The sequence below is a fragment of the Periophthalmus magnuspinnatus genome, chromosome 1, assembly GCF_009829125.3.
Source record: "Periophthalmus magnuspinnatus isolate fPerMag1 chromosome 1, fPerMag1.2.pri, whole genome shotgun sequence".
In the NCBI taxonomy this organism is placed as follows: Eukaryota; Metazoa; Chordata; class Actinopteri; order Gobiiformes; family Gobiidae; genus Periophthalmus; species Periophthalmus magnuspinnatus.
In genome coordinates this window covers 9,033,758-9,060,735 of record NC_047126.1, presented here as the reverse complement: position 1 = coordinate 9,060,735, position 26,978 = coordinate 9,033,758, and the positions used below count along the sequence as shown (strand labels likewise).

The 26,978-nt window shown below is 39.9% G+C and overlaps 2 protein-coding genes across 3 annotated transcripts in view; both read right to left on the bottom strand.

The window, feature by feature from the left end:
• Positions 1-5,376: 5,376 nt before the first annotated feature.
• LOC117374479 (voltage-dependent calcium channel gamma-5 subunit) lies at positions 5,377-10,373 on the bottom strand. The gene is made up of 5 exons (XM_033970611.2): positions 10,159-10,373; positions 8,704-8,790; positions 7,587-7,727; positions 7,356-7,501; positions 5,377-5,829 (listed from the first exon to the last, which is right to left on the bottom strand). The coding sequence occupies exons 1-5, from the start codon at positions 10,352-10,354 to the stop codon at positions 5,566-5,568; spliced, it is 834 nt and encodes a 277-aa protein (XP_033826502.1). The 5' UTR covers positions 10,355-10,373; the 3' UTR covers positions 5,377-5,565.
• Positions 10,374-16,049: 5,676 nt separating this feature from the next.
• Positions 16,050-26,978, bottom strand: part of prkcaa (protein kinase C, alpha, a) — a 98,951-nt gene continuing 88,022 nt past the window's right edge. For both annotated transcript variants that reach the window (XM_033991827.2, XM_055227906.1), the window contains 2 exons: positions 26,261-26,401; positions 16,050-18,946 (listed from right to left, as the gene is read on the bottom strand). In XM_033991827.2, the coding sequence (XP_033847718.1) occupies positions 18,782-18,946; positions 26,261-26,401 (306 nt within the window). In that variant the 3' untranslated portion in view covers positions 16,050-18,781. The remainder of the gene's footprint in view (positions 18,947-26,260; positions 26,402-26,978) is intronic.

Below are 26,978 nucleotides of genomic sequence, written 5' to 3'. Positions count from 1 at the left end.
CTTCAACCACTGGTTATTTGAATATATACAAATAATGTGTCCAACACTCTTACATTACATTGTTCATACTAAATGAAGTGGAAAATCTAACTGAATGTGAGTCAAGGCAAGTTTATTTGTATAGCACAATTCGTACACAAAGTAATTCAAAGTGCTTTACAGAATAAGAAAGACATTAAAATCACAACACAACAAATCAAAACATTATTGTAAACATTGATGGTTTTAGAGAGAGACACTGGAGCTGACTGCTCACACTTTCTCTATGTTTCTGTGGACCAAAGATGATGACTTCAGTCTTGTCTGAGTTTATCTGGAGAAAGTTGTTTTGCGTCCACACACTGATCTGTTGATGCAGTGAGTAAATCCACTGGTCCATATTCACCTGCTGCAGTGACACATAGATCTGAGTGTCGTCTGCACAGTTTTCATAGGACACATATTGTATTAACTGGCCTAACAGCAGCATGTAGAGATTGAAAAAAAAGGGGCTCCTGCATTTTTTGTGAAGTATTTAACATGTTGTCAGTGACATCCACCTGCAACTCCCTGTCCACTGCATCATCTTTAAATATTTATTCTTTTCAGCATCACTCTGCAAAAACCTCATAGAGATCAAACTGGACAGGAAGTAGTGACGCTCACAGTGAGGTCGGTGGGTGCTGTTGTGCACAGAGCCAATTACAAACACTACACATCACTGTGGAAAGTCTGAAACCATGAGTCATTATGGGCACCTCTTCCATAATGCTGTTTTATTGTCAGTAGCCTCTTCTTCTCCTGGTGGTTTTCTTATCGTACCTGGTGCCAACTGTAAACCCTGCATGAACTCAACAATTATATCACTTCATTTTGTCCCGCTGGTTTTTAACCATAGTTGTTGTGCAGTTACTTTTAATAGACGCTCAGTTTTTCCAGCCAGAGAAATAATTGCTCAGCTCTGTATATGTGCGACTGTGCCAAGGTTATCTGAACAGGAAATTGGACCTGTGATGAAGGAAGTATTCTGGTTATTTCTTCAGAATGAGTTTTCATAAAATTGATTTTGGCAAAATGTGTTGAATTGTGTTTTCTTTGAGGAGTGTTGGGGCCCAACTGTGACGCTAAACCAAAAACAAAACATGCAAACTCGGAAATGCAAAAGAGATTGTCCTGGTTGGTCAATATTTTTAATGTTTTTTTCCACAGCACAGATACATGACTAGGCAAAAGTTTACCTTATTTTTAAAAAGTTTACCAATTCTACAGTTTAAATACATGATAAATACATGATGTGAGTTAAGTGGAAGTATGTAGCGGAGAAAAAATAAAATAGTTCAGCATTTTATATATATATATATTTTATCTCCTCAAATGGTTTTCACTTCACAGCTGGGCCTTGTCAGGGTCAAGAAATACCAAAAGTGCACAGTAGAGATCAACGCAAAGGGTAAAGGCTATTTTGAGAATAAAAAGGGTTTTGAGTTATTTTGAGTTTATTTTTTGTGTACTACAGTCCATACGTGTCCATTCTTAGTTCTGATACCTTCAATGTAGTTGTGACATTCTGGATGTTTTCAGTCTGATGTTGGTCTTATAAATATAAAAACAACTGGTCAAGGTGATGAGAGCAGAGTCATAATGTTGTCAAATGTGAATCTTGGGCCCCCTGAGACAAATTCAGCTTAGGGCCCCCTGAAAGCTAGGACCGGCCCTGTGTATAAAACCTAACACTGATTAGTTTGACAGCTGCATGAGTGAGTTTGGGGATGTGCACTTTTCACACTCTAAAACCTGTGATGATCTGCTCGGTAACTGAACCCACAACGTCCAGATTGAGCTACAGCAGCATTCCTGATGTTGCTCATTACCCGATATTTATAAAGTGTTGAAATTGATAGCCATAAAACCCCCAGTGATTTTAATAATAATAATAATAATAATACAGTTTATTTATATAGCGCTTTCCAGGTCACTCAAAGACGCTTCACACTACATACAAGAGTAAAATATCACAAAATTTACAATATAAAATCAAACATTAAAAGCAATTTTAAACAATTTTAAGACTGTGATAATCATGGCCCGCCGCTAGAGGGAGCCCACGCGCTTTCACTGCTGGAGAAAAACAGGATGATTTAAGTTTTATTTTGAATTCAACAACAGCGCAGTAGTAATATATACATGTATAAAGCGACTGTCACAAATGTACTAACAAATAAATACTTTAACCTACTTATTACAGTGGCACAGATCTGGGCAGTGTAAATCCATATACAAAGAATAGAGTAACATACAAGCCCTCAGATGTGTCATTTCTTTCACATTGTTTCGTTTATTTGTTACCAGATTAGATTTGACCCCTATTTAAGAACAATGGAAAGTATTGCATTATTTATATTTATATATTTATTGCATTATCATTGTCAGGGTGCGTTTATGTTAAAGTAACGCTAGATGGCGCTGCAACAGCTGAAACAACTATAGTGAATGTTCAACTCTTTCATGAACTGATGCTAAAGGTGCAAAAGGCTGTTCTCTGCCCATCATTAGAATAAACCTGCTTTTTAAAACTGTAGAAAGGCATTAAAACCACAATACAAAGAAATCAAAACATAAATAATAATTGTAAAATAAACACTAAAAGAGAAGGGGGTAGAATAAAAACCTTTCAGTCGTATGCACAGCTAAACAGAACCATTTTGAGCCTGGATTGTCAAAGTAAAGGCCTGTCTCACATCTTCAGGAAGAATGTTCCAGGTTTTAGCTGCATAAAACTGAAACACTGATTCTGCATGTTTAGTCCTGACTCTGGGCACCAGCAGGAGGCCGGGACTAAACCAGGACTAAACCAGAACTAAACCTGGACTACATCAGGGCTAAAGCAGGTGAGATGCTTCATATGGCACTAACATGTGGGAGATGTATTTTGGTGCTGGTCCATGGAGAGAAGCGAGGAGCTAACTATTTATTTATTCATTTATTATTACTAATATCTGATATAAAAAAGAAAATAGGAGCAGATAATCCATTACCTTAAAAGATGAAAATGTAAAGGTGCTGATAGCGGGAGGCGTGCTGAATAAGATGTCCTCAGCTTTAACCACTGAGCCTTGACTCTTATAACCTCAATCACACACAAAAAGAACCGAGCACAAAGCAAACTGTAACCACATTTTATTCATCGATAAACGGTTTCATAGTTTCATAGTTGTGTAGTAGAGCAGCTCACGTTAGTATTGCACATGACTCCATCTTATAATAATCATTTTACACTCTGCGTCTGTTTTAATAGTATGGAAAAGTTCACATTCAAATGAGATGCAACAGCCAAAGCCACAAATAAACACAAAACACAACACAATTTATACTGTTCTGTTGTCTATACAAAACCAGTCTGTACACTTTATAAAAACAAGTATACGCACACACAGGGCGCATGCACATGTTTATGTAGACCTCACACCATGCAACAGGAGGCTATACATTATAAAACGATGACACCATTTTATATGAATCCAAAAGTGATGATGATACATTATCTCACATATGTTCATAAATATTCAATAATCTGTGTAATACAAGTACTTCTCTGCCCTAGTGTGTGCTCACATAACTGCGTGGAATCTATATTATATTCCACATTTATGACACAGCAAATGTATAAATATTGTGCTAAGATATCAACTGCTTAAGAGAAACTAAAACCTAAGAGGTATTTAGTACATGGTTTAAAAATGTCACAAAATGTACAAAATTTTGATCCAAAACAGATTCAACTTCTAAACAAACCTTCAGTTCTCCGTAACATTCAGTTTAATTGTCATTCGGCAGCTTTTCCTTTCCACTGCTTTTACCTATAAAGAAAGTTTATTTCATTTCTGAAATAAAACAGTTTTAGATGTGCATGCAATTAAATATATATATATATACTAAAATAAAAGGCCAACATTTTATTCCCTTCTCCCTGTCTAGATTCTTATTTTATATGTGAGCTGTTCAGTGGTGGATGAAGTACTCAATATTGTTACAAGTAAAAGTACAGATACAGAGGTAAAAAGTTATTCAAGTAAAAGTATCACATGAAAAAATCTACTTGAGTAAAAGTATTAAAGTACCTGTTTAAAAATGTTCTTAAAGAGTGAAAAATAAAAGTATTGTTGTTAATCTGTTGAAGTGTAAATGTAGTGATATTTATACAAGTGAATTTGTTAATTTTTCTTATGAATTTTGTGTATTTTTTTCTGTTTGCTCAAAGGCGTCAGGATGTTGCCTCAAACATGTTAAAAATAATGCCTCAAATCATATGAAAAGTACTTTTTACTTTTCAGTCGAGTTAAAAAATGTAGTGGAGTAGAAAGCAAAAAGTAACCACGTGTAAAATGTACTGAAGTAAAGTACAGCTACCTAAAAAACTCTACTTAAACACAATACTTTACTTCTTGTACTTCGTTACCGTCCACCACTGGTGCTGTTAGAGAGAACAAATTAGAAAAAGCCACTGATTATTGTCACTATAAATATCTTTGCTCTGAATAAAGTGCAAACTACAACTGGACACTCACAACCCCTCAAACAATCATAGACGTTTTGCATTATACTTCCTCATACATAAATAGCATTGTTTGTGTGACTCTTTCTCTCTATATACATCACATTAGTCCAGTGGTTCTCAAATAGTGGGAACAGGAGAGAGCGAACAGATCGTGACACAGGGCAGTGAACGAGAGACACTTTTGCTAAAGACACACTATGGAAAACCTTTTAACAGGGATGAAAAGAAAGGCGGATATAGACGGAGGTAATGAGATGTACGAAACTCACCCGAAAAATAAGATGAGGAAGTCTGATGAGTATTTAGTACTTGGCTTCACCGTGACTCTGGTGGGACACGAGGACAGTGTCTGCTGTGGCAGTGGACAGTATGAAGCCAAATAAGTTAAGGCGCCACCTCATTACACCTCAGTCACGCTGATAAGACGCTGGAGTTTTTTCAGCGTAAAAATAAATAAATACTGCCAACAATCATCCCGCTTTGTGAATGTCACTTCAGTAAACCAACAAGCACTGTCAGCATCATATAAGGTGGCGTACCAAATTGCTAAATTGCTTGTTTTAATTGGATATTTATTTAATTTGAATGTATTATTTTGATATTTATTTTTAATTTAAAGTTATTCATTTGATGTTTATTAAATTTATTTTTTAAATTTGATATTTAATTAAATTTCATGATATTTTATTTTATTTTTTGAGTATCAAAAAAATGCACAAAATGTTTTTTTCTTCATAGGGGGGCATGATAGAAAATAATTGAGAAGCACTGCATTAGTCTATCCTGTTCCTCTTCTGAAGCTCTGTACTCTCTGCTCTGGGGTTGGACGAGGAGGGAGTCTATCCTCCATCACAGATCATCACAGCCTCCACCTCACTGTGACTCAACTTAAAAGTTCAAATCTGCAACAGGAAGTAAACTGGGGGGGTCGATTCTAAGACAGTTTTCGAAAATCATTGAACAGTTGAGCGCCAAGAGAAGATCTAATGACCCCTTCAGAGTAAAAGACACAACACAATTCCTCTGGAGTATCAGCACGGAGAGGAAGACATCTGTTCATACTCGGGACACTTGAGCAGGGCGGGGTAGGCGGACGAGTTCATGGGTAGGGAGGCCTCGGAGGAGATGGAGGAAGGGCTTCGGCCGCGTCCCGCCCACGCGTCCGGGTGGAGGAACTGTCCCGAGTAGTCGGAGCAGTTACTGAGGCGTGGCCTGTAGAAGCCCTGGTGCGGTCGGTACATCTCCTCTGCGGTGTAGCGCTTCATGAAGAGGTACACGGACATGACACCGGCCGTCTGTGGGACACAACAGTGCATGATGCTGACGCTTGGAGTATTTTGAGAAAAGGTTACAAAAAAGACAAGATTTCACATCGGTTTCACATCATGGTGACTTGCATTAGATTCATATATTTATCTGTATTCATCTAGAAGGTCAAAGTTTCGAGTAAACAGACTCCACACTGTTGCCAGGTGACAGACATTCAGGATAAGATGTGTATAAACAGTACTTTTGTTAAGATAAGTATAATGTATCGATCCCCCATGAGGGCAATTCATTCTCTGCATCCATCCATCCATCTCCAGATCCTGAGCTAGTCTTGGTCAGGACTACCTTAGCTGGAGGATTTTACCTATGGTGCATGTTTGGGTTGATGGAGGAAACCAGAGTGTCCAGAGGAAACCCACCCAGACACAGGGAGAACATGCAAACTCTAGACAGAAAGATTAAACCAGGAAAAAAGTCGCCACCTCGATTTGACTTGACTTATTCACTGTGGCGTTGTTTCGATTTCACTTCTGCAATGTCACAAGATTTATTTCCATCCAGTGTTGCATTCATTTTCCACTAAGATCTTACACTGATGCTGGTCGAGTCTGACGCTGCACAAAGCTTCTCCAGCTCATCCGAAAGATTCTCAATTGGGTTAAGGTCTGGACTCTGTGGTGGACAATCCATGTGTGAAAATGATGTCTCATGCTCCTGAACCACTCTTTCACAATTTGAGCCCGATGAATCCTGGCATTGTCATCTTGGAATATGCCCGTGCCATCAGGAAAGAAAAAATCCATTGATGGAAGAACCTGGTCATTCAGTATATTCAGGTGTCAGCTGACCTCATTCTTTGAGCACAGACTGTTGCTGAACCTAGACCTGAACAACTGCAGCAACCCCAACATATTTGCTGAGTTAAATCGAGGTGGTAACTTTTTTTTTGACTGAGCAGTGTATTAGAGAGATGTGAAGAGTTTTTAAAAAGCAAAACTTTTATGTTTAAATAAGTCTGCCTGTTCCTATAGTAAAATCCCACAAACACTGCAACAAAATCGTTCAAACCCAGCTCATAACTTAAATGTAAACATGCTTGTTCGCTTATGGTTGTAGGAAAAAATAAGTCATTTCTATTAGAGTCTAACTAGAATATTCAAAATTTGATCACTGCACAATCCTCAATCCGCACCCTCAGATCTACAGGCGGCATGCTCCTCCAGGTCCCCCCCACCAGGCTCCGTATAATGGGGGACCGAGCCTTCTCTTCAGCTGCACCGCGACTGTGAAATTGCCTCCCTGCCCAGCTGAGAGCCACACAGAGCCTGGACTTTTTTAAAGCTAATTTAAAGACCTTTTTATTTAGAAAAACTTACTGCTGATGTTATTAGTTTTTAGCAATTAGTATTTTAATGTTATTTTATTATAGCACTCTGGGATTTTGTTTAATGAAGAGTGCATTATAAATAAAATGTATTATTATAAAATGTATTATTAAATAAACCGTATAAAATCATGGTGTGGCAGTAGTGTGATTACATGTACGTGTTACCTCAGTGAGGAGGAAGGAGATGGCAGCGAAGGCGAAGGACCAGCCGTACTTATAACTGAAGTATGCCTCGTTTGACTTGGTCCGGTTCAGCATCTCATCGTTTATATTGGAGATGTACAGCACAAGACCCACCACTAGGGACAGACCTGAGCAGAGCACGTACAAAATACACTTTTGTTAAGTAAAAATAGACCACATTGAACTTGAAAAGGTGAGGATGAGCAGAGCGACCTGATAAGATGAAGAAGATCCCGGAGACAAAGGCCAAGATGGTGCGGTGCGGCCGAATGTGTCCGATGTTACTCAGGATAAAACCAATGAACATGAAGAACAGACTGACCAGAGGAAAGGGAGTGGCAGAGCGGATCATCTCTGAAAAAACACAGACATATCAAAACAAACTGTTCGAGAATAACGTGAAAACAGCAGCGGCAGAACATATGTGAGCGCCTTGAGCTTTTGTGCTTTGTGTAGTAGTTAAAGTTGTCCATGCACCCAAATGCCCTGTGCATTTGGAGAGAGACGAGTGAGTCTGAGTGGTCCTGACAGAACAGCAGGCTCTGATTGAACGCACTGAGCCGCTCTGTACCACTGCGCACAACGGGGGGGCACCGCAATCAAACTGCATCCAGACAACTCTAACTTCAACTCAGCAAAATAAATAAATAAGTCCTCTGTCTATGGCACAATTCCATGCACAGGTAACATAATAATAGACAAACCAAACCTGCTTAAGCATAAGAAAACTCATCCTGACCCTGATTTCCATTGCATTCTAAAGAAGACTACATTTACAAGACTATTCCATTTAAAATATGTTACCCATGAAACATCCTAAAATGGAGATAGCGTAAATTCAGCCTGGAAGATCTAACTCCGCTCCAGTCTTCTCCAGAGTTTACCTGCTCCTCAGCCTTCATCACCACCTCCTATTACTTCTCCCCGCTGCTCTCCGCACCTCCTTTGTCCAATCAATCCCGAGTCTGCCACATTTAAACCCCTATAGAAGACTCAGAGCCACTTCAGCTTCATCACTACCACCTCCAGCGTCCAGGAGAGGAAGACATCTCCTAAATGTCATCTAAATGCCCACACCCTTCATCTTTTTCCTGGGTTCGAGCACCAAAGAGAACTCATTCAGTAAAGCTTACAAATACTTTTCGTGTGTGCCTGTCTGAGTCTTTCCATGTTGAAATCTGGTTCTAGACACACAGCTGATTCTGTCTGTCATGATGGTACAACTAAAAGTGTCTATAGCTCGATACAGGTAAAGGCAACATGGCATATTAAACATCTACATTGTGCCGCTCGATGCACAAACAGACCTGATATAGACCCACGTACTTACTCAGCACACTGACAGTGGACTCCGAGGTGATGTGGACGTTGGTTGGCATTACATACTCTATAGTAAAACACCTGCCTTTTTCATCCCCTGTAGAAAAAAAACAAACAAAGCATCAGCCTCCGTTAAAGGAATCACCATATCTCAGCTGTGTAAGTGTGAGGTTACAACATTACAGTTCAAACAATGTCTCCATCACTTAAACGTGTGAGAACAACCAGCATAAGCTTCGGCGCCTCTCTTGGCTTGGCTTTGACACCAAGAACTAAGTCTGGCTCCTTACACACAAGAGGTGCAAGGGGAGCTCTGCGTTTGCAAAGAAGGAAGGATGTTACACAAGAAAATGGCTGACAAAAGCGTCTGCTCAAGTATTCAGGTTCTGGTTATTCCAAAAAAATGCAGCAGAATGAAACTGGTTTACGTTTGAAGGTGTAAGAAAGGGAAATATTGAGATTATCAGATGCCGTTAGTGTAGAGTACTGCAGTTTTTACATGTAGTAATATGGTCCATCTGGGCAGAGAGGCTAACAAAGTGGATCAGGGACAAGCACACAACTCTTTACATGAGTCAGATTTCTTTATCGGTGTGTTTCTCTAAACTCAAGAATGAAATAAGGACATGCTGCTGAACGTTTTCATTCTCAACATAAATAAACACAGTAATATAAGTGAATTACAGTTTTTACACAGACCCCGCGGGCATATCGAACCTCTGAGCTGTGGGTATAGATCCAATAGATGGTTCGCACCTAAACACCCGATACAATCCAAACCCATCAATTCTGCAAACCACAGGGTCCTATTTAGCACAAGTCGCAGCGTATAGATGGTGAGCACGTTTCTGGGTCAAACAACCATCATGGAGTTAAGTGAACGATAAGCACCACTGACACAAAACACTACACCAGCTCTGAAGCTTTTGGACACAGAGGGACAGGAGTAATCTGGCTCAAAGTGAAAATTTACTTTAAAGTTCTCTCAATGAGGGGCAAATGTGAAAGAACTTGTGTGTGATTTTTTAATTTTTTGGGTTAAATGCAGAAACAGCTTAATACAGTTTTATAGTAGCACTTACTCCCAAAAGCCATTTTTAAGACTTGACTTTTCTTTGGTCCCAGTGTTACATTTGGCTCTATTGCCTTTAGGTTTAGGTCAGTTAGCAGTGAGATCATTAGGGCCAAACGAGGGCAGCCTACTCTGCGAGAAAGCAGTGATGCACGATATAAGCAGAGGTTCAGTCTTGGCAAAACTCTGCAAATATAGATGTTTTCTCCGTTAACACACAGTACAGTCAAATTCATGTTTCTTGTGAATCATTAAAGAAACAGATCACAACACCTCTGTATGGGATAATACTGCTCTACTGTGTCTGTAGTCTTTAAATGAGTCACTCTGTTCTTAAATCTAGATGAGATACTGTTGACAGTTTTCCTTCACAAATGTAAGTGTGTGTGGTACCAGCCATGAAGCAGACCCTCCACAGGCCTGAGTGCAGCGACATGCGGATGTCTGCGCTCTGGTTCAGGGGCAGGATCACTCCCTCCTCCAGGTACAGCCAGTAGTCTGTGCTCACCGCGATGCCCAGCAACCCCAGGCCGCACACAGCGAACACGCTGCTCAGCAACGTCAGTGCCTTCCTGCCACATTGGCTCATACCACAGCCTCAACAGCAGGGGGCGCTGCCAGGAGAAAAGAGGGAGCTGTAGAGCAATAGAAGAGAGGGACAGTGGGTTAGGGTTATGACATTATTGACACTAGTCTGCAGTATTTAATATGAATACAAGAATACACACTCACACACAGCAGCACAAATAAAAACAGAAGACAGTGAAAACAGTGACAACTATTGAAGGACAATTAAAATAAGTATTTACTTCATGATACAAGGAGGTCATGTGACAGGAAGTATCTTCTGTATTTGAGAGACATGTGCCATAAGTATTTTTCTATGGTTCTGGCCTGGGTTTGAAGGGGCTGGCTCTCCAGGCTAATACCACAGTATTAACTGCAGCAAAAGTGTGTTTTGAACCAGGCCTGTTTAAAGCTGGAGCAGACGTGTCTGTGGTCAGAGCAGCTGTGTGTGCTTTGACACCTCTTTCACTGAAGGATTTCCACTGGGAGACAGTTAAAAGGCCTTTGGCTCTGTACTATTGATGACATTTTCTGAGTGAATAAACTCATAGGTCAAAAAGCTGTGTCCCATCTGCACACTGCATCTCAAAGAGACAAAACAACATCGAAATATAAAAAGGTTACTGATGTTCTGCTCCATCTATAGTAAATATGTTTTCAGAGTGATTTGTATGTTTGAAATGATTAGGCTAAATTAGGCAACTGTGTTACCAAAAGACAATTTACTAAATGAGATTTGTATAAAAGATTTACCTAAAATAATACTTCAGTTGCATCAACTATGAACTACTCTGAGCAGTATTTTTGTTTAAAAAATAGATTTTTCATTTCATTTTTACTTTGGTATATATTTTCAGTACTCTTTCCAAGTATAACACTCAGTATGTGTGTTTCACAGTAATAATGGGTAGCGGGGTGTATTTTGCAGTTTTGGTGACTGTGCTGTTCTGAAGCAGAAGATTCTGTGTATATAAGGAGTCCAGAGGACACTGCCCCGAGCTGCCTAAAAAGATACAATATAAAAGCAATTTACCCTGAGCGTATCAGAGGCACCGGTCTGACAGTGCACTCTACTTTCACTTTTGTATCAAAAACAATGTACACAGTATATCCACTTGTCAAATGATGAGATGTATGTCTCAAAACAACAAAGGCCCCGTGACCATAGGCTTGTCAAAGACTGATCTCGTCAGATCTCAGAGGCTGAGCAGGGCCAGGTTTGGTTAGTACTTGGATGAGATCGTAGGGAATATCAGATGTCACAGTGGGACACCAGTGGCAAAAACTATTGTTGTGTCCTTTCGGCAAGACACCCACATTGCCTAGCTTGAAAGTGGTGTGTGAGTGTTGGTGGTGGTTGGAGGGGCTGATGAAGCAGATTGGCAGCCTCACTTCTGTCAGTCTGCCCCAGGGCAGCTGTAACTACAATAGTAGCTTACCATCACAGAGTGGAGTGAATGAATAATGCTCTGTTAACCACTTTAGATGTCTGGAAAGGCTCTGTATAAATCCAATAATTCATTAATTAATCCCATTGTAGAGAATGTTATGATTGATTTGCACTGCTTTGTAAAAGACAAAAAAACAAACAAACAAAAACAAAACAAATAGACACACACACTTTCCAGATTACCTAATGGGGACCTTTTTATGTTCCATGTGACGACATTTTTTCATTTACTTTTAGTCTTTGACTGTTACAGCCCTGACACACTCTTCAATCATTCAAATGCTGTTTTCTCTAAAATGCACTGACCTCCAGCAGTGAGATAACAAGCTGTTATAACCTCCATGTGTCTAAAGACCCAAACACAGAGTCCAGCGTCTGTAACAGTAAAGCTAATAAACCCAACATTTTCTTTGTTTAACCTGGTGCTGTTGATGCCACATGTGGAGCAGCTGACCCTGTGTGGGCGGTGCCATCTATTTCCTGGAGACAACAAAGTGCGCCCCATCCTCCTGCTGGAACATCACATCATCTTAATTGAAAGGGGCAGCTCTCTGCATATAGACCAAGCCCGTTGCATCCAAAAACAGCTCTCATCTCTCTCTCTCAACAAATGTGTTTTGGCTTCTGCTCAGATCTTCATCAGCATCACTAAAATGCCAGATTGTTTTTATGTCTTTATTTTTACAGGGCAATGTATGAATAAAACATCTCCAAATAAGGTGATTCCAAAGAAATTAACTCCAAATAAGTTAACTCCAAATAAGATAACTCCAAATAAGTTAACTCCAACTGACTCCAAAAAAAAAAAAACCTGACTCCAAATACGTTGAGTTTAAATAAGTTAACTCTAAATAAGTTAACTCCAAATAAGATAACTTCAAATAAGTGAACTGCAAATAAGTTAAGTCCAAATGAGATGACTTCATATAAGTTAACTTCATATAAGCTAACTCCAAAAAAGTTAACTCAAAATAAGTTAACTCCAAATGAGATAACTCCAAATAGGTAAACTCCGAATAAGCAGTTTGGTTAATGTTAACATGTGATATATGTTGGACAGAAAAGATCCGTGACTGTCATGTTTCATGCCACATGCACTTCCTCATTCAGCTTTATTAGTTTATTTGGTTGATTAGTTGATTTATACATGTTGAAACCAAATTGTATTATTTTATTAGTATTAGCATTACGAATAACAGTGGTAACATGACACTAACTTTAAGGCTGGACAGTTTTGGAAAAAAAAAAACACACATTAGTGATTTATGTTTTAATATTTTAAGAAACTGTTCAGAATCCACTTTTTAACCCAGGAGAATAAAGATCTGAGAAAAGGATCCCATGTATTTCAGAACATGTTTATAAAGGTCCAAACAGCAGGGTTAGTGTTTTTTATGCAGGATATTTTTTGAAATGCTTAAAGAATTGCAGAGTTTGTGATTTGCTAATTTCAAATATTCAAACTGTGAGTTGATTGTGATTTACCTTCCTGTCATAATTAAAACCCTTAAAACTCCCAGAAAAGTCAAATGCCACATAAACAGTTCTGCTCTTCTCTCACCCGCTTTCCAAAAACATTTATTGAGTTTTAACGAGCTCAAACCTCAACACTCTCTTGACTCTGTGACCTGTAGCATTTTACCAGCATTCAATGTGCTGTTTGTTGTTGGTTTAGAGACACTTTGCTCTGTTCGGACTCGTCGTCAAGGCAACACGACACAAGAAGGCCTCCGAATTAGACAAGCATGGACGGACTAAAGAGACGACCACAAAACAGGACTTCTTAGCAATACTGAATTTTACATGAAATGACAAAACACACACACATTATATATATTATATAATATATATATAATATATTATATATATATATATAATATATTATATATATATATATATATATATATATATATATATATAATATATATATATATAATATATATATATATATAATATATTATATATATATATATATATATATATATATATATTTATATATATATATATATATATATAATATATTATATATATATATATATATATATATATATATATATATATATATATATATATATATATATATATATATATATATATATATATATATATATTTTAGGCCAAAAGTAAAGTCTCTTATTTTTAATAGACAAAAATTTGAAAATAAAACAAAGTGAAATCCAGAAATTAGTAAAGCAGAATAGTGTTCAAATCTAGTAGCCAATGCACGTGTAGGTAGGATATATGAACTCTATAGTCTGATGAACTGCACTGAGTGAAAATTGTGTTGGTGCAGTGAATAATCTTTGGTTGGCCCATTTGAAACAAAATGATAAGTATCTATAATATGGCTAGTATAATAATATGAGTAAACCAGTCTGAAATCAGCGCAGTAACAACAGGAGCATAAACCATATGTTCTCTGTAGGTGAAAACATCTCTAACCTCCTTCCATCTGATGCCTGCGTGTCTCTGTGTCTTATGGGCTGCGTTTCAAAACATGGCATTGTCTGTATATGGTGGGCAGCTGTGGCGCGTGCATTTGGACAAAAAACAACGCCTTTGTGTCTCACTCAGGGACATTTAAACTGTTATTGTTTAGGGAAGTTCGGGTCGCTGTCCGCGGTGCTGAACAGAAATCATATAACGCTGAGATACTATATTTATGTCCAACCTGGCTGTCTCACACATAACAAACAAAAAGTGATGGGATTTTCATTTTGAGAAGTAGGTTTAGTAAGTCCTGCTGATGATCTATAGCAGCGTCCCATGTTAAATATAATAATAAAGTGGTCACTCACAAAACTTGTTCTGAAATCAAACTGTATGATGACGTAGAAAAGTGTATATTTACCTCCTGTAAATAGAAGCGCAGATCAAACACTGTGTGCCCTCCTCAGTGTCCTCTCCTCTTGTCTCAGCTCTTCTGCTCACTCCGTGCGGATGTTCTGAGGCTCAAGTTTGGCGCGTAATCCGAGCAGGATCCGTGCAAACCGCGACATCTACTCTCAGGCTCTGGCTCTGTGCGTGGTGCGCTGCACGTGTGGCTCCTCTAGTTCTGGCGAGGCTCCTCTCCTCGGGATCCTCCCTCGTGCCAAGGCGCAAAGAGCGGGTGCGTTCATGTGCGCTGTGCGCGTTAGGAGTGCTCCGTCACGTAGCAGTCTGCATAACCTTTAGTCTGTGTTTGTCCGCGCGCCACAGACACCGCGGCTTCCAGTGAATGAAGTAGGTCCACGCGCCTCTGGCTGTGTGGCCCCTGACAGCTGCGCCTGGGGTCGGGCTGGTCCTGGCGCGCCCAGCAGGTTTAATGTCAGCATTTAGGCTGAATACTTGCAAAGAGAGGTCAAGAGTTCATTTGTGTCCTCCAGCTGTATGTCATTGTTGCATAAAACAGCATTATGTGATATTAGTATTACAAAGGACTACTGCTGTAGCTCCACTTAAAGTCAACACAAATAGCTCCAAGTTCAGACCAGATGCTCATTAACTGAACAGCAGATATTTATGTGCTAGATTTTTTTTTTTTTTTTTTTGAACAGAACTGTCCGTGGTTCTGAATGGATCCTTGAAGTACAAAGAGCCCCAGGACATATGAGCGTTCATTCAATCACTGCTGTGGGTCTGGTACATCACATGTGAGTATATACAGAGATCTGAATGAAGTCATCAGAGCAGACTGAGTAATCTCTGCTCAATGACCACGCTTCACTTCAGAGGTTGACTCAGTTTAAACTTTTTATGATCCTTCCTCTGACTCTTTGTGTTTGTTTTAGAGACTTCGAGTCTTAGGGAGGTGTAATGGACAATATGTACCAGTGAGTAAACAACCACACAAAGTCAGTTTTAACATCAGATCACGCACATGTATATGTTTTATGTAAGTAATGAGGTGAGGCAGTGGACCAGATAACAACATTAGCAGAGGAGCACCCATACCAGCCTTGCACAGGATGATCACCCAAAGCAGTCAGTGCAATCAGCCCAACCATATTAACGAGATGTAAATAAATATACATGACATGGGAGAAAATGCAGCTGTTATGGCCATGTGGGGCAGACCCTGAGTGTATCATCGCTGACTTTAACTGCTAAAAACGTGACCACGATCATTATTTTTTTTGTAGTTCACCCTCTTCTGCCTTCAGCTGCACACCCTCCTACTAGAGGAGTAGAGAAAATACTCCAAGTCCAAACGCCCACACAGTCACACAAACACCTCTCCACACTGTTTACTCACAACAAACCGCACAAGTCCAGCACAAGTGATGCATTCACTTCATGTACAGATATTTATTTGCATTATTATACATTAGGTACAAATAACACAATCGGTTACAGGTGAAGAAGCTCAAATTGGTTAAACTAGGATTCAGGCAAACGTGGAGGAACATACACCCAATACAAAATACAATATCGTATTTTCATACTAATGCAAGTGTATACTGTGTGTAGTTTCTGTACAGGAGACCAGGACGACTCAATTTGACTGAAGCAATAAGAGAAACGCTGTGGATTGAACGATAAGGCATTATGACCCTCTGATCAGTCACGTGGGAATCGGCTGGACATGGCATGGATATGAGCACATACATGGATTCAAACTTAAAACAGAACAAATATTCATCATTTCTACTGTAATAAAGACAATAATAGATTTCTAATGGTTTTCTCGGGCAGTCAGAAGATAAACAAGAGTTAAAGTTAGAAGAATAGGATTCGTCTGAGGCACTGAGGGGCCGAAGGGGCGGGGTCTTTACCACAGGGAGGGTTCATGCGGACACATGAGGGACACTACAGTTTCAAAATGGAAGGGTTTCCTGGAATCAGTTGAAATGACATGGCTATTGTCCACATTCATTGTAATTGTTCTGTGATAAATAAAAGCTGATGATGTCTGATGTCTAAAGAGGAAAGGCACACTATTGGGAGATTTGATAAGCTTGTAAACTCTTAAAGGGACCAGTCACATTTAGAGCAGTTTTCAAGTGTAAGTCACTTCGGATGTTGAATGACATTAAAAACTCAATAAAAATGAAAAATGTTTATATTCTAGAAGGATGCAAATTAGAAATAGACAAACATCAAACCTAATAAAAGTCCAGGAGTGGTAAGACATATGGCAGGCGACAGCTAAAGGGACAGTCTCTGCAGCTGCAGACGGCAGCTGTGGTTGTGTGGGTTTGGCACAGGCAAAAGTTTATCAAAAGGACAGAACAGGAGGCAGGAGACGTTCCTCAAGCATCAAATATTAAAGGGCAACAATAAAACACAGTTACAGCAAAGTAACATTAAGATCACTGACATAAGTATAAGAGTCAGGGCTGTGTAAACCTCTGCTATTTTACTAAAACATCTCATTATTTTAAACCCACAAAAACAATAACATCAGTAGATTATTGACCTGGGCGTTTCATATGGCTGTAGTATGATCGGGTGGAATCCTTCATTTGTACATGCAGCACATTTGCTGAAGCAGACGGTGGAAGACTTGAAGATTATGACCAGGTTCACTTCTCTTGATGACTTATTATTGAACATTGAAAATATGTTTGTATTTTGGGTAAGAGCCTAAGTTGGGCTCATACCTGAAAGCATGCAGCATTCAGCTGGTCACATGCATCAGTGGTCTACTGGCAGCATGCAGGAACAGAAGGACACACACCCAGGTTAAACTCAGTGAAAGCGCTCATAAAATGTGCCAAAACAAGTCACACACGTTTGTCACCTAACTTCAAATATCTGGACTAAACCTCCAGGAGTGAGCAGTTGGACTGGGCAGTTTCTCGTGTATTTTCGCACATACACATATTGGTAGTTTATCTAGTTTATGTATTAAAAGCACATTCAAGTGTTGGTATAAAAATGTAAGTTGCAATAATCATCTAAATAATGATTATTTACAAAGGTGTTATACACTGATCTCTTACAATAAAATAGTTTTCTTCTAATGGAAAAATATGTAGGAAATCACAAAAAGAGTAGTTTACCTGAATGAAAAACTAAAAGGAATTAAAGTGGCTATTCTCTGGACTAAAGAGTCTACCCAGCTAAACTAAAGATGGATTATATTAATAACAATTCCACACTGCTTCTACTGGGACAGTGAGGCGAGACTGCAGAGGGGGACAACAGCGGCCAACACTGAGTCTATCGGACATACTGTAAACATGTAGAAGGTAAACAGGACAATGCTCTTGTGCACGACATACTGAGAAGGTGACGCTGGCCACCACAATGGAAACTTATTATCATTTCCAACTGTGCTGTCCAAAGTGTTTTACAGGCTGCTTACACCCACTATACACGACATAACCACCGGGTATGTGCTGTAACCAGAGGAGTCGACAGGTGGGGACAAAGGGGTCTGCCGTCTCGGATCCCAAGGTCTTAGTGGCCCAGAACTGGACCCTCCTCCCATTCATTTATATTAGAGGGGGGCCCATGTGAAGCTTCTTGCCCCAGGCCCCAAAATATATGTCGACGGGCCTGTTTGCAACTCATCTAATACAGCCCTATGCCAGCCTTCACTCCTCACATGAACCCCCTAATCAACATTTATATGTAGAATTATACAGTAAATTCAAAGTTTAAAATTAGTTACTTAAAAACTGGTAAACAGGAGACACAGAATCACATAAAACTCATTGCGTGCACCACCACTCCTTCATATTTGGCTAGAGCGTTTGTGCTACCAACATAATCTTGATTTTGGTACATTTTGTTTGTTTGGTGATTTTTTTTTTATCAGGCAAGTTGCACAATGGAGAGCGAATAAAACCCATGCTAAAACCGTCCCTTTAATATCACGTTTCTGACACCGGCACGGATGTCTGGCACTGTACCACTCTATCTCCAGGTCATGTTACATAGCACATAGTTACATGCTTCTCATTAGTTACTACTTTAAGTTCACTACTGTTAACGATGAGGAAATGCTTTATTCTACACTTGGAGTAAAACTAGTCTGAGTGGAGTTAAAATGGGGGACATGTTTTGGCCTCTTCATAGACAGTTGTCGAGGGAGGAGTACAAGAACTGAGGGTTGACGAAGGAGAAGCCGGCGAACTCGGCCTGGTCGATGTTGGCGATGACCAGCTCGTCTGGAGGGGTGAGCTGCGGCTGCGTGCGTGTGAAGAACTTGTCGAAGTTTTCCGCCCCTTTGCCGCACTAGGAAAGAGAAATAACAATCAAACGTCAGACGTGTGTTAACAATTGATACTTTGCGGTGACATCGCACTGGGGGTGTTATATGTTTGACTCTAATAGAGGAACGTTCAGCGGTTTCCATGGTGACACAGTGAGCGCATTAGCAAATACTGTCAAAAAAAAGGATTAAGATTGTCTGAAAACTCAAGAAAAAATGCAAAACAGGCTTAAACGACACATTTTCAGGAGCCTGTGATCAATACGAGAGCTCACGGTCCTGTTTAGGAGCTTGATTTTCAACAAAAATGTGAGAGTTACTAACTGAAAACCTGACGGCTAATGCTAGCTAGCAAGTGATAGTAATTTTACGTGTGAAAAGGACTTATTTAACAGCACAAATCATCTCACCTGTTGTAGTTGCAGCTAAGTCAGTTCTTAATGGTCAGATTGTTAAAATAAAGCTCAGATTAAAGTCTAACAAAGCCTCAGACAGAGCAGTGCCTACAGTTAGCATCACACCCCCAGGGAATATTGATGACATCAGCTGCAAAGTATCAATAAAATGACAAGAAAAATACACATTTGTTTATATACATAAGAAGTACAAGTTTCAATACAATACATGTATTTATATATTTGTGCGTATAATTACTAAACAGATGTGATTGTGTTTGTGCGTTGTAGAGTTACACATGCAGATTCCACCATTTTCAGACAACAATGCACTCACACCTATCATGCGGCAGATATTGGATGCATAGAGCCGTCAATAGAGCAAGTGCTGTATACAGTATATACAAAAGGGCCCTGGGTCAACTACTCACATACAACACATGTAAATTACCGGGGGCAGTGTAGAAGTGAAATGAATCAATTAACTCTCTAGTTATGCAATACGAAAATACATGTTTAAAATGGCACTACCATCACCAGTCGCAGTACATAAAAGCAGTACTACAAATGACATATAGACTACACACCCAGCACACATCTGCCCCTCTGCAAGTAACAACAAGCACTGAGTTCAAGCCCACATCCTCACTCTCTCAACTCACATTTGTGGAAGGGCATCGAGTATTAAGTAGTAAATGTTTGAGGTAACATATGAAAAAATTGGCTATTATCAATAATCTATAGCCAGATTATCAGACGTGTAATCTTAAAATACCACCATCACACAAGGTTAAGGAGGTCATAGAGGCGTCTTGTCTAACTAACAGGTTTCAAACATAATTTTTATCATGAGCTCTACTGAGAAGCTCTTCATGACCTTTGCTGCCTGTTAAATTCTTCTTCATCTGTTGGCATTTGGGCAGCGTCGGAGCCAGTGGGCTGTGACCCGTCTTGGAGACTCGTGACTCAGTTCCCCGCATCTCGAGCGAGCTTTGATTACAGCGTCTGATCATATCTTTGTTACATTCTGTAGAATAAAGACGCATCTATATCGATACTTTGCGGTGAGTGGGCGATGTTATACAAGTACCCCTATGGCGGAACCTTCATCAGTTACCATGGCGACGCAATGCACACAAAAGTTTAAAGATCATCTGAAAACTCAAGAAAAAGTACAAAATTGATTTACACAACGCATTTTCAGAAGGCTGTGATCAATTTGAGCATTCCTGTTTAGGTGTGTAATCTTCAACAAAAAGGTGAGAGGAGTGACTAAGTGAAAAACTGTTGGCTAACGCTTGCTAGCTTGTGACTGTAATTTTATGTGGAAGAGACTTATTCAATTCTCCTGTTGTAGTTCCAACTAAGTCAGCTCTTTCCGGTCAAACTGTGTCAAAACAAAACTCAGACTACAGCCTAGCAAAGCCTCAGACAGAACAGTGCCTACAGTTAGCGTCACACTGATGTTGATGACTGTTGTTGAGACTGGATAAAACCTGCCAGGTGATGTAACACAAGTGAACACAGAGACATCGTGGTTGGATTTCTAAAGCTGACTTCTGTCACAAGCAGGTGATGTTTGCTCCGGGCCAGTGCAGAGCTGTCAGCCTCTGTAGAAAGAAGAGCCCACATCTCACAGACAGGGGAACAATGAGGCTTTAGTGTGTGCTTTGTTTTCTATCACAGATGCCCCACCAGCACTGTGCCACAGCACCACAAGACACCTGATGGGTAATAGCCAGCGTCCATCCACTGATGCGCCTGTCTACTTGTCTGCTCCCATCTGTCACTGACCAGTCAAGCAACGCCCGTGCTGACCTCTACACACACTCCTGCAAAATAATACTACAGGAAAAATACTCCTGAAATAATGACTGGTTTAAGACTTTTGTTTTACTGTAGTAGTTAAAGACTCAATAGCTGCTGTTCCTTCATACAAGGCATGAATCCAAAGGTCGATCACACAGGTTAAGTGTTGCACATGACCGTATAGTTAACGCAGTATTTTAGCTACAGAGTTTCCATAAAACCATTTCCTCGTCATACAACTTCAAAGTACATTAGCCAGTTCAGTGTGGCATGTGCTGCGCCCAAACTACCGGAGGGAACTTTCTTTTATTTTCATAACTGGAAAAAGCTGCTTTAGCATGTTTAATTTTGTAATCCAGCCAAACCATGTGGGCTGAGACCAAAACCATCAGCTGCTCCAGTCCCTACATAGTGACATAGTGTCCTACATGGGTCTTTGACCTACTTTCCTCATGTTTAATCTCCTCCTTTGCTCTCCTGGCACACATGCTGCAGCGCACGCCTCTGCACTCAGGCATATTAAAAGAACACCCAGCCACTTAGCATGATAAATGGATGCTGCGTCGTCCTCTCCTCCTCCACAAAGCCGCTGGCCCCAAACACACTTTGTCCTTGTACTAAACTTGTGTTTATAATCAGCACTACTGTTTAACTATTGTCTAGGCACCAACAGAGGATTCATAAAGCTGACATGTATTTCATAACAATCTGACCGCACATCCTCACATACTAATTAAAGAATCCATCACTCCAGCACTTAGCCATTATTCCCACTATTAATTATGGGCTTCTCCTGACAGGACTCATTAGTAGATGTGATAAGTGGGTGGGTTTGTTAAACAGACACAGACAGTGATGTTTATCTTAAAATGTGTATATTGTAGTGCGGTCAAAGCATCTCTTGTTTGTTTGTATTGGGGTCCAAGCACCTCTTGTAGGACCTGCCCAAAGTATTTGTATGTGTAAGGTAATTTTCATTTATAACACCAGGTTCTGGACTAAATGATCAGAATAAACAAATGTATTCAGATAATGCCCTTTACAAAGGATCCTGCACCATAAAGAACAGCTGCCTCACACATAGTTTAACTTTCCATAGTAAGATTTTAAAGTCACACCAGGACCAGAAACTTGTTGCGAGTGCGTGTAGGTCTGAAGATTTGAGTTTGCACAAGTATAAATGCACAAGTCAATATCACTGTTTAGATTTTGAAGGGTTCTGTAAACAACTGTGTGTATGTGTGTATAATAAATTGGCTCTTGTACCCTACCGTCCTAATCAAACTGCTGTTCTCTCATTGTATTAAGTAACTTTTGATAAAATCCTTGCTGAAAGATAAATCACTTATGAAATCATACTCCGTCATATTCTTGAGCTTGCATAAGTTGCGTGCACTGGACATCCCTTTTGAACCTACACCACATATCCAGGCTTGGCACAGACACAAAGTACAGTCTCCTATGATGTGAAATGATGATGAAAAAACAACAACAACAAATAAAATGCCAATTGCTGCAGTTCTTCGACTTATACTACAGTTCATGTAAGAAGGCCAAGAGAGGAGACAGATCTGCTTACTCAAGTTATATGTGTCAGTCCTACTCTTATAGCTGCTCTCACAACTCATCAATATTCCTCCATATGGACTCCCTGTGTGTGTGTATGTGTGTGTATGTGTGTGTGTATGTGTGTGTGCGTTATCCTTGTAACCCTTCCCAACTTCACAGAACTGACTCAGACATCCCACATGTATTTTTGCTGCTCTCCCTCCCCTTGTTCAGAGCTCCCATCACTGCACATCAGCAGCTTTCGTCTTTGACCTACTTTCTTGGCAAAGCCCCGTGCCCCTCAGCCACAAAAATGGTCAGTCATCCACAAGTGTCCACTGACCGCGTTACGTCCTCGCGAAACGTCCCCCTGCGTCCTAACAGCATCTACGACATTTTATTATAGTCACTGTCTGCATGTCTCCTGCAGTGCACACTATAGATTCACATACGCACTAGAGAGGCTCAGCTGGAGGTGATATTGATTGTAATTTGGCTGCTGTCATGGGCGGATGAAGTGAGATTGAGCGGGCGAAAGATGGAGAGAAGAGAAAAAGAGGAGGTGGAGTAGATTAGAGGGTTAGAAGCGGAGCGGGCCGAGCGAGGGGTGGGTAATGACTGCTGTTTGCACCTAATGGACCAACAGACCCCACTCTGAGCACCACAGCACTCACATGAATATAAAAGCAAGCACCGTCCTTATCACCATCCCACCATGTTTTCTGCCTTGTATCACTCTACTTATGACAACTATCAGAACTTGTGATAAGATTTAGGTCAGGTTTCTATAAACATTAAGTACACACTTGGCTGAAGTGCTTATGATCTAGTCCTAGAATTTTAACTTTTTTAATTTACAAAAATTGGTCACATTTTTATACAGCACTTTTTCACCTTCATAGCACTCAAAACACTTTACATCAAGGTACCACTCACTCATTCACGTTCATATATGCGTCTTGCCCAAGGACACAATAACAGATTCATCTGTGGGAGCTGGAATCGCACCACCAACCTGTGGGTCAGTGGATCTGACTGCTCAACTAATGATATTTATGTCGAGAGTGAGATTCGAACCACCAACCTTCGGGTCAGTGGACAAACACTTGAACAACTGAGGTAATGTTTATGTTTTATAGAAACTAGACAGCGACAGTAGCTCAGTTGACAGGGTGGTTGTCCACTGATCCAAAGGTTGGCGGTTTGAATCCCACTCTCGATGTCAACATAACTGGTTTAACAGTTAGATCCACTGACCCACAGGTTGGCAATGCAATTCCAGCTCCCACAGATGAATGTTGTTGTGTCCTTTATCTACCTTGCCCCCAGTGTTTGCATACACTGGTGTGTGTGAGTGGGTGGTTGGTTCCTTTGAGTTGAAGGTGGAAAAGTGCTATATAAAAATGTGACCATTTACCAAATGTCTATAAATTGCTTAAAGATAAAAAAAAAAAAGCCACATAAATGCAACAGATTCTGCTGCTGCCAGTGCCTCGGTCCTATCTTTCCCCGAACACTGCCATGCTAACAAACTCTCAGCGTGCATCCACTCAAACTTTAGCATCAAACTTTAGCGGTGCTACTATAATATCGATTGCCTCCTACGCACCAAGAGAGTGTACAGCTGATAGACAGAACATGCAAAATCTGCTCTTCCATACAAGTTCAGCCTTTGTAAGCGCACTACAGGCTGCTCATAGTTGCAATCACACATGACTGCAGTAATTCACCTGTTTGGAGGAAGTGCGGCCCTTGAATGTTGAAACAAAATGAAATTAGTATGATGAATTAAATGCAATGATTAAATGTGATGGAACAACCACACTCATGCACAGGCTCTAATCTTGCTTTAAGCTTCCCAAGCTGATTTTGTATACAAGAACACTCCTGTATACATGTTAATAAGTAAAAAGCATGTAGGCAGAAGATCCATACACCTGGGGGATTTTAAAATGACTTGCAGCTAAATCAGTGCTATAAAGACATCCATAATGAATCAATCTAGTATTAATTATAGATGGACAGTGCATGGGGACCTTATACAGTGCAGATCACATACATAGCCAGTGGGTAGCAGCTGTGTTGTGGCTCCGCTGCTGGGAGCTTGACATCTGACCGACCTACATCCGCCCCTTACGTTGATCTGTTTGCTCTGTCAACACTTACAGCCATTATTCTCGATAAGGAGTAAATATATTTTCTACTGCAACTGTCTGCAATCAAAGAAACGCCTGAATGTCATACGTCCCTTGAACGAATCACTGGCACACGCAGACAATGCTACATAGTGGAAAAGTTGCGTTGAAATACAGTCAGATTACATCAGCAATCTCTGACAGTGGTGTGAAAGATGGGGAAAGTATAAAGAATTGTGACAGTTTATTTAAACTTATTTTTTGTGTACTTTTAATACTGCAAAGGCGATAAGTTGGATCTATATATTTAATCTTCCGTTATGGTGTCTGAGATATGGTCCAAGCAAACAGTGATATCCTTTTGTTACATCTGCAATATGTTTATTTATTATTGTGCATTTTTATTCGGCAACTAAACCCACTGCAAAATCTCCATGGAAACAGGATGGGAATAAGTTGTTTTTTGGAAGCCCTTCGCCCTATCTTCAAATTATAATTATTTTTGTTTTTATAGCCTACTTATACAGCACTTTGTAGTCTCAAAACCCTCTGGCTTTCTAAAACATCGTCCACAGTGCCATCTTCTCAGAAAATGTTAAGATTTACTGTGCACCAAACTGTACTGTTACCTCTTCCCATATGACTTATGGTTATAAGATGAATATATCAGCTCTTATGCATGTACAATATAGGCATAAAAATGACAACTAACAGGCTCTGTGCACAGCAGTATGCTAGCTAGTGTCTCAAAGCTAATACTAACTTTTATTAAAAGCATAAAATATAAAATAAATAACCTATTAAAATTCAAATTGATTAATGTAAAGACTACACCATTGTTTTTACATGTAAATTATTTCAGTTTGTGGTGTTTTAATATTTGTCATGCATCAAAAGTAGCATTAGCATTAGCATTGAGACACAAACATTGGCCTTTATAAAGACAGTGTCCTCCGCTGAACTTTTCACCTCATTTGCTTAATCTTTAACGTGCTGTCAGACACACATACCCTAAAGTCACTGTCCACTGCTCGATCTTTAAATATTTATTCAATTTAGCGCTGACTTGACAAAAACCTCATAGAGATACAACTGGGCAGGAAGTAGTGACGCCAACAGTGAGGTTACCAGGTGCTGTTATGCACAGAGCCAATTATTACAACTACCAACGATCACGCCATTATTAAAACTAGAGTTGTTCTTATATTAATGATGTGGGTCAACAGTTAGCCAATCTAAATGTATCGATTTCTTTCCAACTCTGGACAAATATTTGCTTACATTCCATCGATGGTTTGTGCGGATTGTGTCCTCATGGTGAGTTTTGTACTTTCATGAAAATGATCATGGCGATTCCCATCAAACAAAACCTACCTCTTCAGCTGAGAAATGTGATCTTTATGAGGACTCGTGCTTTGTGCATGAGAGGGTGCACACAAACATCACTCACCACTTTGGGTTTGAACGGCGGCTGGATCTCTCGGTTCTGAAGGCGCTCCCAGTCGATGCGTCGGAAGAAGGCGTGCTCCCGAATGTCCCGCTCCCCCTCCTGACCACAGCCCAGACGCTTGGATGGGTGCTTGGTCATTAGCTGCAACGGGAGGCAAGTTTGACCATAGTTAATTATGGAAAGATTGCACAACGAGGAGCAGGGTGTTTGATAGATTTGACGCACTGGGGTGGAGTAAAACTGTTTTGACATATATATAAATGGACATAGCTAACCTGCTAGCCACCGTGTTCCAAATGAGAAGTGAGCATGATGGGCGCTGCATGAATTAAACTAAAACGCACTCACCCTAAACAATCTGACAGACACAAGCACACGGGTGAAGTGACAGCAGCTGCAGTTAATATTCAAAATGACTTTAGTTACTGGTTTTTGTATGGGTTGTTGGATTGAAATGGTGACAAAGGACAATTTTGTGTTTTCCCAGTAAAATAATAAAATAAGAGATGCACACACGATAAATTTACCCAAAACACTGTCTGCATGTGTTTAAGATTAAGACTGAACCACTTTCTGATCTAAAAAATATGCTTTTACAAATAAAAAATAGGTCACTGCTTAGACTGTGCCCCGCAACATGACCCCAGACGAACAGAAGATGATGATGGATGGATTAACATTATAAATATTAAGGGAGTGTGCCGTCACCCATAGCGCT